Here is a 13,214-nt window from a genome sequence, read left to right on the forward strand (position 1 = left end):
AAATTCTGCATTTTTTCAAATGAAATTGGCCGAGAAAAAAAGTGTTGCATTACTGAACCAACTTTTGATGTGAAAATTGCCATGAATACCATCTTGCTTGATAGATATGAACAAGCTTAAATAAATTGCAAAGTTGATGAGCTCATCGCAAATGAAATTAAGAGCAGTCATAGAAATAAAAAGAAAAGCTATTTATTAGTCATGAACTGTACATTAAAACTGAAGAAATTGCAAAAAGGTAGGAAATTAAGGAGATGCTACCAAGATAAGATGAAAGAAACAGAAGGTGTGACAGTTTCAGAGAGAGACTTAGGCAATGATGACTGAAACAGAGTCAAGGAAAACAGAAGAAAACCCAGCAGAAATGCTTAAATATTACAGGTGACACTGAATGTAATTAATGAAAGAAGAAAATATAAAATCCTGCAAATGAACCAGGTGGAAGGGAACACAAACATCTAAAAGGTGAGATTGAGTGGAAGTGCAAAATGGTTAAGCAGAAATAGCTAGAGAGCAAACGTATGGGTATAGAAGCATATGTAACTAGGGGAGAATGAGAGACCACCTACAGGAAAACTGAATAGGTCTTTGGGGATAAGAGAAGCATCTGTATGAATATCAAGAGCACAGATGAAAAACCAGTACTGAGCAAAGAAGGAAAAAGTGGAAGTTGAAAGGAGTACATAGAGGGGCTATACAAGGTAAATGAACTTCAAGGTAATGTTACAGAACAGGAAGTGAACACGGATGAAGATGAGACGGGAGGTATGATACTGTGAGAAGAATATGACAGAGAGCTGTGAGGTCTAAGCTGAAACAAGGCCCCTGGAGTAGGTGACATTATGTCATTACTATTGATAACCTTTCCAGAGCCATCCATCGCAAAACTATTCCTTCTGGTTTGCAAGATGTAGCAGACAGGAATAATACCCTCAGACTTCAAGTGTAATCTAATAATTGGAATTCCAAAGAAACCAGATGCTGATAGGTGTGAATATCACCAAAGTACCAGTTTAATAAGTTATTGTTTGCAAAATACTAACACAAATTCTTTACAGAAGGATGGAAAAACTGTTAGAAGTTGACCTCTGAGATCAGTTTGGACTCTGGAGAAACGTAGGAACACGCAAGGCAGTAGTGACTCTACAGTATTAGAAGATAGGATAAGGAAAGGCAAACATACATTCATAGCATTTATAGACTTAGAGAAAGCTTTTGACCATTATGACTGGAAAACACACTTTGAAGCTGTAGAGGTACAGTGCTAAAATGCATGGACCAAAATGTTATTTACAACTTGAACAGAAACCAGATGGCAGCTATAACAGTTGAGGGGCATGAAAGGGAAGAAATGGTTGAAAAGGATATAAGAGAGATTTGTAGGCTATCTTCAATGTTGTTCAACCTGAACACTGAGAGAGCATTAAAGGAAACCAAAGAAAAATTTGGAGAAGTAATTGAAGTACAGGGTGAAGAAATAAAAATTTGAAATTTGCCAATGACATTGTAATCTTATCAGAGATGGAAAAGGATCTGGAAGAATAGTTGAATGGAATGAACAATATATTAAATTCAGTGTAATATATGTCTGAGTTTAGTGAGGTCTATGACACTGAAATCAGAGACATTGATTGTAAAGATGATTGCACTTGCAGATGAATGTCATAAGGACATAGGGGAACTGTATCATGTGGTGCACTGGGAAGGGTGGAGGACTGGATAGAGTCACCATTGCTTGCAGCGAGACCCTCATCATGAGTCTGTTCCTGAGGTGAATCTGCGGTTGGAGGAGGGTACTCGTCCAGTGTCCAAGCTGGTTTAACGTTGTTAATAGAAACTGTTTGACATTTCCCACTGAGAAGGATGTTTGTTGCGTTATTTGCATGGCTAAGTACCCTATGCTGACTGGAGTATGGAGGCTGGAGGGCTGCCTGGACTGTGTCATCGTGTAGCATGATGAACTTACAATGTTCCAGATCATTGTGTGTGAACACTTGCAACAGGATGTCAGTACACAGGATTGGTGTGCATATAGTAGTGAAGTGAGAACACATGAGCTCATCTACAGCAGAAAGCTTGTACCAAGATGGGAGTTCAGTGTCCTGAACAAACTCTGCATGTAGCATTAGAGGCTCACCAGAAAGTGAGGGAGGCATTCGGGTCATCTTTGTGAGCTGAGCAGATGCCAATTAAGACCAACAGCAGGGACTCTAACTAGGAACCACTGTCATATACCATCTCTGTTGCGATCATTGGACAGCTTTTTATAATGGTTTGATTACCAACGAGCTGTCTGCAAAGATGAACGACCACTGCCAAATTGTGACCAAGAGCAAAGTAGACCACGCTGGGACACAACATGCATCTGAACATAAAATTCTTGATTTCAGTGAGTGCTTCATGCCAAAGCCATCTGGATCCTCCCCATCACCACCAACTTTTCTTAACTGCACAGATAGAAGTTATCCTCATATCACATTCTCCCCTTCTAAAACTATCCCAGGCTCATCTATGGTAACCAACTGTCCCCCATCTTCCATCCAACAGTTTCCACCACTTCTGTACTGTTTTTTCTTCCTCAATCTTGTCTTCTACCATCTTTGTGTGCCACTCTCTGCCAATGTACCTCTCTGTCTTTCCCCTTTCCCTCTCCTCTCCTTCTTGCCACACAGCCACTTGGTGCTGTGCCTGTTGGCAATCTAGACCATTTACACTGTGGCAGACAGCATTCTTCTGTTCCCTCCCCTCCTCCCCCCCTCCAGTCACCACCCTTCCCCTTCCACACTCCCTCCAGATTGCTGCTTCAGTTCTACATGACAGCTGCATTACAGACCAGCTGCCAGAGATGGCTGTCATGTGTTTGTGACATGTACTTGCTTGTGTGTATGTGTGTGTATGTGCATGTGTGTGTGTGTGTGTGTGTGTGTGTGTGTGTGTGTAGTTCTACATGACAGCTGCATTACAGACCAGCTGCCAGAGATGGCTGTCATGTGTTTGTGACATGTACTTGCTTGTGTGTATGTGTGTGTATGTGCATGTGTGTGTGTGTGTGTGTGTGTGTGTGTGTGTGTGTGTGTGTGTGTGTGTGTGTGTTTGAGTGTGAGCTGACAAAGGCTTTGGCCAAAGTCTAATGTGTGTCTTTCCTTTGTGCCTGTCTGCAACTCAGCATGTCATCTTTAAGGTAAATAGCAATCTATCTTTTCCTTATATTGCTCATTTGAAAAAAAAAAAAAAAAAATGTAGATATTATCAGTTTATTAAGCTATCATCAGCACAAAGCAAAAGCAACCAAGATTTGAGTCTAGACCTTCTTTAACATAAACAGTTTAAAACATCATTTACTCTTTGATTCCAAATTCTGGATGGTTTTTGTAACCTGTACATAACCCTCTTTAACGTCAAAGCATTTCATTTATCATTTCAAAGATTAAAACTTTCAAGTTTGCCTAGAAAAACTTCCTCTTTGAGAGTGTCATTTATAGAGACTGTATTATCAAGATGTGTGATATTTGAATCTAATTCAACAGATAAAACCATTAAAAATTTAAGTATAGAATGCCTTACCACAGAAGAAAAGATTTAATAATAATCAGTTCCAGCTTTCCAAGTAAACCCCCTGCCACTAACCTAGCACAATGCTCCATTTCCCTTCTCTGTGGACTTTTTTCTTGAATACCTATTTCCACAGCACAACACTAGCACTTTCTGGAAGATTTACCACTACCCAAGCATTGTGGTCTTCAAAAGCTTGTATTTTTTCATCCATAATATGTTTCCAACCTTTTGTTTCAAGTCTCAAAATGCCCTCCTGAATGGTTGTTGGGCTCTCCATTTGAATTGAAGTTCCAGCAGAAACGTGGGTCTCATAATCATCAAATCTTCTGTTTTATCTGCTTTGTCACTGTGAACTTCTTATCTTCTTCACTTCATCTTCTTGTGAAACAAGTTTTTGATCATCAGTTTTTTTCTCTGATCTTAATGAGTTTTCTGAAGTATCATGCAGTATAGGCTCAGCTTTTTCTTTTTCTTTATTTTCCCCTACTGAACTCATGATTTCTTGATGAGTCTTTATTTCATTTCCTACATGATTAACATTTTCCATTGTAGTCACATCTCAGCTTATCACTGCATCATGTGTTTCTGTATCATAAAGCCTGAGGTGTCCTGTCATGGTCTGCACCGTTCGGCTTCCCCCATCAGGGGTTCGAGTCCTTCCTCGGACATGGGTGTGTGTGCCGTCCTTAATGTAAATTAGTTTAATTTAGATTAAGTAGTGTGTAAGCTTAGTGACTGATGACCTCAGCAGTTTGGTCCAGAAGCCCTTACCATAAATTTCCAATTTTCCATAAAGCTTGTCGCAAGCTGGGTGTGTTGTACTTGCGATCTCGTTATCGTATTCTTGTTTGCAGCAAGAATAAGATATGCATGATGTATATTACTTCATTTAGGCAAGAAGTTATTTTTAGCTTACATAACAGCAGGAAAAACATTACGAAACATTTCCAGTGCCACAAATATTACCAGTTTTTTGGCAACTAAGTCCACCCCGATAACTGAGTGGTCAGTGCAGCAGTCTGCCATGCCAAGGGGTCTGGGTTCAATTCCCAGCTGGGTCAGAGATTTTCCCTGCCCAAGGACTGGGTGTTGTGTTGTCCTCATTATCATTTCATCATCATCAGTGGAAGGCAATGGGAAACTACCACTTGAATCATTTCCCCAGAGGCTCATGTGGTGGACCTCTCTGACGAGGCTTCCCCCATGACAAGACCTGCCAGAAGTGACGTCCCTGAAGTGTGCCAGGAAGTATATCTGTCATCTGCAATGCATTTTCCATTCAATTGGAGCTGGTGATGGTGCTGGGTGGTGGGCGGAGGTTTTGCCTGATTGCATTGCAGATGTGAATGTGAAGAGTCTGGTTTCACTCTATCGATGGAATCATTATTCATCTTGCCATTGATGATGATATCAAATGTTTTGTCACTTCTACTGACAACATGATGTGGAACATTATATGGTGGTGTGAGTGGCAGTTTGATGCCCTCTACTCGCAACATTAAATATGGACAGGATCGTAGCTCCCGGGGTATGAATGCTTGAGATGTACCATGGCATGATGCTTGTTGCAGTCAGATCTGCATCAGCCTTTTTCTGAGGAGGATGACAAATACTGGTGTATTAACATCATCCAATGAAATCACATGTGGGTAGACAAACTCACTGGGAAGCTGTAGGACTTCTTCATATACAAGTTCTTCTGGTGAGGTATCTAGATACAGTTTATACATGTTACGTAGGCTGAGCAAAACCAGTGGTAATGCTGAGGTCCATTGTGATTCGTGGCACATTAAGACGGCCTTAAGAGATGGGTGCCGGTGTTCAATCATGCCATTACTCGCAGGATGGTAACTTGTTGTTGTGTGATGCAATGCACCATGAAATTTACTTAGTTGGGCAAATAGATCAGATTCTGTGGTAATATGAGGCGGACAACCAAAATGGGCAATCCAGTGTGACACAAATGCAATGGCTAGCATCTCAGTAGAAATGTTATCTACCGGAATAGCTTCTGGCCAGTGTGTGAATCAGTCTGTTACTGTCAATAGGTAACATTGTGCTTCTGAAGGGGGCAGCACACCTACTACATCAATATGAATATGGGCAAACCATGCTGTTCTGTCTGGAAATTTGCCCACCGGTGCAGAGACATGGCGAGAAATCTTGCTGTGCTGACACTGTACGCCTAGATGAGCCCATGTGCGACAGTCTTTTTTTATTCCAGGCCACACAAAATGGCTAGCTATTAGTGTAATTGTTGCCTTCATGCTGGAGTGGCACAAATTATGTAAACTTGTGAAGGCTTGCTTGCGTAGCACCATTTTCCCAGTTGAAAAGTCACAATACAGCTTTGCGTTTATACCTGGAATGTTAATTGGCTGAAACTGAAAATATGCATCTTGTAAACAATCTCAAAGTTTTAGGTCAGACTCCTGTGCTTGGGCTAGATGTGTGAAATTACAGTCTTTGTGATGCTGCCCACCCAGGATAGACTGTCTGCAATGACACTGTCAATTCCCGTTATTTGCCGTACTTAGTGAATTGTGTGATGAACTTCTGTTGGTTATATTGTCTTGGAGAACATTTGTCATTATTTTGCCAAAAGGTATAGGTGAGGGGTTTATGGTCTGTAAAAATGACAAAAACTCTAACTTCCAGTTGTGTACGGAAATATTTAGTGGATTCACAAACAGCCAACAATTTGCGATCGTATGCACTCCATTATTGCTGCACAGGAAATAGCTTTCATGAGAGGAATGTGAGAGGCTGCCAGGATATGTCTACATATTGTTGCAAGACAGCACTGATTGCCATCTTGCTAGCATCTACTACCAGTGCAAGAGGTGCTTCCAAAGCTGGATGTGCAAGAAGGACTGCATCTGCTATACCTTTTTTTATGCTTCGAATGCATTTTTCATCAACTCTGTCCACAATACCAAAGTTTTGCCTTTAACCTCAGGACCAGCTAAAGCTGTGGTAAGCAGCTCTTGGAATTCTGCCACATGAAGTAGGTGATGTCGGTAGAAATTAAGGACTCCCAAGTATCGTTGTAGTTCTTTAGCAGTTTCTGGCTGGGGAATATTCAATATACCCTCTACTTTCTCTGGTAATGACAGTGGTCGATTTGATGAAATCCAGTGGCCTAAAAAAGTAACCTCTGTCTAGCCAAAAACACACTTTGAGGTGTTCAACACTACTCCGTATTCATCAGTGTGTTTAAATACCTCAAGTAGGTGCTATTTGTGTTCTTCTGGGTCTCTGAAAAGATGAGTGTATCATCAAGATATGCAAAACAACACTGCAAACTTTGCAAAACGGAATCTATAAATCTTTGCCATGTCTGGGCAGCATTTCTCAATCTGAACGTCATAAACAGGCTTTCAAACAGACCAAATGGTATTATAATGGCCATTTTTGGAATGTCTATTTTGGCAATAGGAATCTGTGTATAAGCCTTTGCGCAATCTAATACGCTAAACAACTTTTTTCCACATAATGCATAATTACAATGTTTCAAGAGAGGAACAGGGTACTGATCTGGTATTGTCCTAGCATTCAAGGCTTGGTAATCACCACAAGTATGGCACACACCATTCTTTTTTGGCACTAAATGGAGGGGTGATGACCAAGGCCTACTAGATGGGCAAATGAGGCCTTCCTTCAGCACTGTATTAAGTTCCTCCTCGGCAACAGTGTATCAGTCAGGAGCAAGGTGCCTGGGTCTACACAAAATTGGAGGGCCTGCAGTAGTATTGATATAATGACGGTATTGTGACTCTCCTATTGTAGGCCCCAGGAGGTCTTGTGATAGCCGGGAATTGTTCTAGAGGTAAGGTATTTGTATCAATTTGGCATTCTATACTGCCCTGCTATGTCAGAATCCATCAGCAGATAGTCCCATGATGTTGTCTATTAGGCAGGCATTGGCGATGTCTGGCAGCAGTCAATAATGCGCAAAGAAATTGGCTCCAATTATAGGCTCGGTTATGTTCGCCATGGTGAAATTCCACTTCAAGGTGCGACATAATCCCAGGTCCAACTCGATGTGCTGCATTCCATATGTCACAATGGTTGAGTTATTAGCCATGGAAAGGCAAAATGAGTTGGCTGGCTGATACTTGTGTAACTGGGTCCATGATAAAATACTTAAGTTGGAACCTGTGTCCATCAAAAACTTGCACCACGTATTGCAATCTGTCACAAAGAGATGCAAGGATGGCAACCAACAGTCCAGAGTGACTACTTCTGCCTGTCACTTACAGCTGAGAAAGGTACATGGCAAACTACAGTTGTGCACCTGACCTCCGAATTTCCTGTGGTACCAACACGTCTGCCTGGGTGGAATCTTCAGCAGTGGCGGAATTTGTCGAGGAACAACTTCTAGATCTTCTGTGGGACTGTTCTCTAGTTTACCTGTTGGAGAGTATTTCACCCATCTGCTTACTCAGCGTGTTGACCTTACTCATGAGACTGTTGTAATCAGCTCACGTTACCGCTGAGGTCCTTTTACATGCTGTCGAAATTTCAGGGCAGGAGGTGGGTAAGATGGCATCTTGAATTCATTGTGCCAGGTCCACAAAAAAAGGCATCTCATGACATGTCCATTTGCAATGCTATATGGCTTTCATCTATGAGACTGTTGTAATCAGCTCACGTTACCGCTGAGGTCCTTTTACATGCTGTCGAAATTTCAGGGCAGGAGGTGGGTAAGATGGCATCTTGAATTCATTGTGCCAGGTCCACAAAAAAAGGCATCTCATGACATGTCCATTTGCAATGCTATATGGCTTTCACCTGTGCCAGCAGACGGCTGCTCCACAATGTGCATAGTAATGAATCAGGCACCATGCATGCATCAACCTTGCTTCTTAAATGATGGAGGTACTGCAATGGTCTTCTGTCACTGACATCCTTTTGTGTGAGAACCTGATGCACTCATTTTTCCTGTGAAGCAGACACTTCTCGAATTAATTCAGTCTTTAATTTCACTAATGGTTCCGTATTTGGAGGTGAAGCTATGACATCTTGAACCTCAGCTGTGAGCAGTGGTCCAGCTGACTGACCAGCAGTCTGAACTCAGTGGAGTTGGCAGTCACTCCAGTGCAGAGGAATCTCACTTCCACCTGTGCAAACCATACTGCTAGGTCGTGGGGCCAAAATGGGGGTCTGTTCCCGCACCAATTTCCAATTCTTGAAGTTCACTGCTAGCCATTTGTGCAGCTGGTTTATTCTCTCTCTAGCTGTTATCACATTGGGGTCACCACTGTCGCAAGCTGGGTGTGTTGTACTTGCGATCTCATTATCATGTTCTTGTTCACAGTGAGAATATAATTCTGTCCAACGCTTTATTTAGACAAGAAGCTACTTTTAGCTCACATAACAGCAGGAAAAACATTATGAAACATTTCCAGTGCCATGGATATTACCAGTTTTTTGGTAACTAAGTGAGGAAATTGTAACAGTAACAAGAATACTGTAAAAGTCAAAGCAAATTATTAAATTCGTGGAGCCTCAAAAGTAAAAGCAAATTATTAAATTCATGGATCATGTGGTGCAGCAAGGAGAAAGCATCTCACAGTGCTCCTGGCGATCAGTGCACGAACCCTGTTGACATGTGCCAGCCAATTAGCTGATTAACTGACATCTGTTTTGGCTGATGCCCAACTACAAGCCTATAACGTTTTGTGGTATAGCATTATCACACTCAGGTAATTTCCTTTGCCTTTTTATCCCATTTTGTACTCTTAACTTTGGGAATATGCATTATGACCTTGCTTCCAATTATCCTGAGATGACTAATGCTTGGTTTCTAACCACTCCTCAGTTCATTGAGTGTTTTGTTTCCTAAACTTAAACCCGTTGACCTTTCTACTGAAGCATTTTGTTCTGGTATATAACTATTAGTCAGCTGATGTCATCCCAGGCTTTTTCAGCAAACTGTTAAATCTCGCACAACAGAATTCTTTGCCAATATATGTTCTCACTGTTTTGATTTCCTTTTATTGCTGTTTTTTTTTCTTTTTTTTCATGAGTCTCATCCTCTGTCTTCAGGAACTATATGAACCCATTTTGGTGTGACCATTGTCGAAAACAAGAAAATACTTTACACCACTTTATTACTTACTGTGGTCCACACAGATCTGCTTGTAGAACTTTAAGTAGCTTAAGTGCCTTGATGTGGAAAAGGCTGTCTTGTTTTCTTGCTTGTCTTCATTACAAACCACACAATTTTGTTGACCAATGTTAATCTTAACATCTTCACACATCATTCTTTCAACTGCACCATTTTTCATCATTATAAGATCCTTAGCATTTAAATGACCAAATGTTCTATGCTAAATAGACGTAGTAACCATTCCTAAAAAAAATTCTTCTCCTGTCAGTGTTCAGCTTATAAACATCATTAATGAGACCTGCAGCTACAACTGTTTCCTGATTGTTATTAAAAATATTACAGTGATCACTACCAAATTCAGCTGAGTTCTTGTTCAGTCAGTCTGCACACAGATAGTAAATCTGTTGTTAGTTACGCAGCACACACAGCATTTTTCACTATAATATCATAGAAGGTCCTCCCAACTGCTGTTGCTAAATAAATTACTTCAGAGTACAACACTAGACTCAATCTGATTTGCTGCCACAATTTTATGCATGCTAACACTGTTCACTGTAATCTTCATCCAATTTTTATTTGCTGTGAGATGCACACTAGCACCCAAATCAACATATCAGTCACTGCTGTTATAAGAACCATTTAAAAATGTTGCCCTGAAGACATTTCAGGTTATATTTTATCTGATATCTTTTCTCTCACTGTTAGAGCATTTACCTTTAAAATGTAGTTGCTTTTTGCACTTCTCTCTTTTCAGAGTCAACAAACAACAATTGCAGTTTCTACCAAATCCACTGTCACTTCTGCTCCTTTTGCATTCTTGTAGAAACATGGTTCAATAGCAAGAATTATTTTCACTTGAACCTTGGCATCTTTGTTTCAACAACTTCTGAGACACATTTTGCAGTCCTTTGAGAATTAAGCATGTTCTTGATTGCAGATGCCCAATCTCCATAATTGCTGTACCCTTTCAGCTTCGACACATTCATAAAATAATTCGTCACCTTCTGTTTTGAGTAAAACAACAGTATTTCCTGGACTTCAAATAATGACATGTTATTCCTGACATTTTAACCATTTTAATTGAAAGTTATCTGGATACCTGTCAAGAATTCTGTTGCATGTAGGTTCTGCTTATTATCTACTTCTACGGAGATCACTGGTAGGCAAATTACTGAACTCTTTATCAGACCACGTCATGTTAAAAGAAACTTAGATATTCTACTGCACTCAGTGCTACAGGATGTTCATCAAACAGACATAATACACATGGCTCACTTGGTATGAGCAAAGCAAAGACACTTACATGTAAAAGAAAGACATACTAATGATCACAGCTCACACAGACCACACATATTTAATTTGAATGCTTTGATTAAGCTCAACAGATATAAGCACTTTTAAATTTATAGCAATTTATGGTTATGTTATTTTTATTAAGCAACTATATTTCTGCAGATATTGCAGGAGGAATGGAACAGAAACTGAATAGATATTGTATTACAAATACTTTACTTGCGATGAACAACAACCAATGTGTGCAATGCATATGGATGACATTGATGACAAAGAATGTGTAAATGAATGATACAACTCAGTTGAAACTTGTAATGCATAAGTAAAATAATTTGCCACTTGAACAGCATTTGACTGAAACACTGAACTTTAAAATGCTAAAATTCGACCAGACATTTCATATAAAATCACAAAAAGTCTATTTTGGCTGAAACATAATGCATGAATGTTAGGTATCTGTTCTTTCATGTAGATGAAAATTTTATTATTTTATTATGAAAGATATGTTCATCAATATTTGGGATGCTCAAGTTTAGATTACAACTCAATCTGAAGTTGAACTGCCATCTGCCACTATTTCTAAGAAGTCAAACAGAGTTTAGTAAATAGCACTACTTACATTTGGCTAAAAACAATGAGACAAACAAAATATGTCTATGATGTTAAATTTCAGAATGAAAGTGCTCTGCATGACTTAATTATATAGTCCTTGACTGGTCACATATCATCCACATCTTTCATTACTTTTCGAGCAGCAAATGTGTATGTCTAGTTTCTTCCAATAAGTGGTAACTCTTTCCAGATACTGGCATGGAAAATCTTGGCTGAAGTATAGCCTAAATAATGGGATGAAGAAATAGAAAATCATGGTGCAATATATACAAATATGAGTGGTCAACAGTACTGGTATTTAACTTCAAGAGTAGAATTACTTGTGGTCTACAAACTAGTGAGCAATGTTTAATTAATATCATTCTTAGCTAGAAGTCTCTTTGGTACTTTTGGCTGCAAACAATGGGACAAACAAAATATGTCTACGATGTTAAATTTCAGAATGAAAGCGTCCTGCATGGCTTAATTATATAGCCCTTGACTGGTCACATATCATCCACATCTTTCCATAGTTATCCAACAGCAAATATGAATGTCTAGTTTCTTTCAATAAGTGGTAACTCTTTCCAGATACTGGCATGGAAAATCTTGGCTGAAGTATAGCCTAAATAATGGGATGAAGAAATATGAAATCATGGTGTCATATATACAAATATGAGTGGTCAACAGTACTGGTATTTAACTTCAGGAGTAGAATTACTTGCGGCCTACAAACTATATGGGGAATGTTTAATTAAGATCATTCATAATTAGAAGTCTCTTTGGTTACTTCATTATATTGTAAATTTCATATGTGAAATAAATTATGAAAATCAGTAATTTTCTCATTACTGGAAATTTGGTATAATCATGAGCAAGCATCTGATTAACCATTCTGTCTTGTTTCTTATTTAATCTATCAGACTTGCAGATACATTCAATAGAAAATTAGTGTGTGTAATTTTGAAGTTTTAATATCTATGACTTTAATCATTTCAGTTTTGAAGTTTTAATATTTATGACTTTAATCATTTCAGCTCTTTGATGTTGTGAAAAAGCAAAGACCAGAAGCTATTGAAAAACTTAAACCAGTGAAAGGCGATGTAACAGAGCTTGGGCTTGGGCTCAGTGATGAAGATCGTGATTTACTAGTACGGGAAGTCAGTGTTGTTTTTCATGCTGCAGCAAGTGTACGTTTTGATGATAGTCTTGCCTATGCAACAATATTAAATGTAAGGGGAACACGTGAGACTATTAACCTTGCCATGGAGATGAAGAATCTGAAGGTCAGTTGAAAGACATGTAAAAACACTGTACTAATGTAACAAATTCAATTCAGAAACTACTGTGACAGGTTTTAAATATAACAAACATTGAAACACAGATTATTCCAGTTAGTGAAAAAATTGTTAGAACAAGAACCAGGAGAATATTAATTCAGTAATCATCAAATATTTGATAACAAATGAACCAGAAAATAAAAATTGAAAATCTCTTACATGAATATATAAAAAACCAAATCATGTATAATTATATATAAAAACAAAGATGAGGTGACTTACCGAACGAAAGTGCTGGCAGATCGATAGACACACAAACAAACACAAACATACACACAAAATTCAAGCTTTCGCAACAAACTGTTGCCTCATCAGGAAAG

The 13,214-nt window shown here is 39.1% G+C and overlaps 1 protein-coding gene across 1 annotated transcript in view; it reads left to right on the forward strand.

The window, feature by feature from the left end:
• Positions 1 to 13,214, forward strand: part of LOC126419822 (putative fatty acyl-CoA reductase CG5065) — a 174,561-nt gene that overhangs the window by 53,070 nt on the left and 108,277 nt on the right. Inside the window, exon 2 of the mRNA XM_050087052.1 lies at positions 12,592 to 12,840. Coding sequence (XP_049943009.1) covers positions 12,592 to 12,840 — 249 coding nt within the window. The remainder of the gene's footprint in view (positions 1 to 12,591; positions 12,841 to 13,214) is intronic.

The sequence above is a fragment of the Schistocerca serialis genome, chromosome 9, assembly GCF_023864345.2.
Source record: "Schistocerca serialis cubense isolate TAMUIC-IGC-003099 chromosome 9, iqSchSeri2.2, whole genome shotgun sequence".
Lineage (NCBI taxonomy): Eukaryota > Metazoa > Arthropoda > Insecta > Orthoptera > Acrididae > Schistocerca > Schistocerca serialis.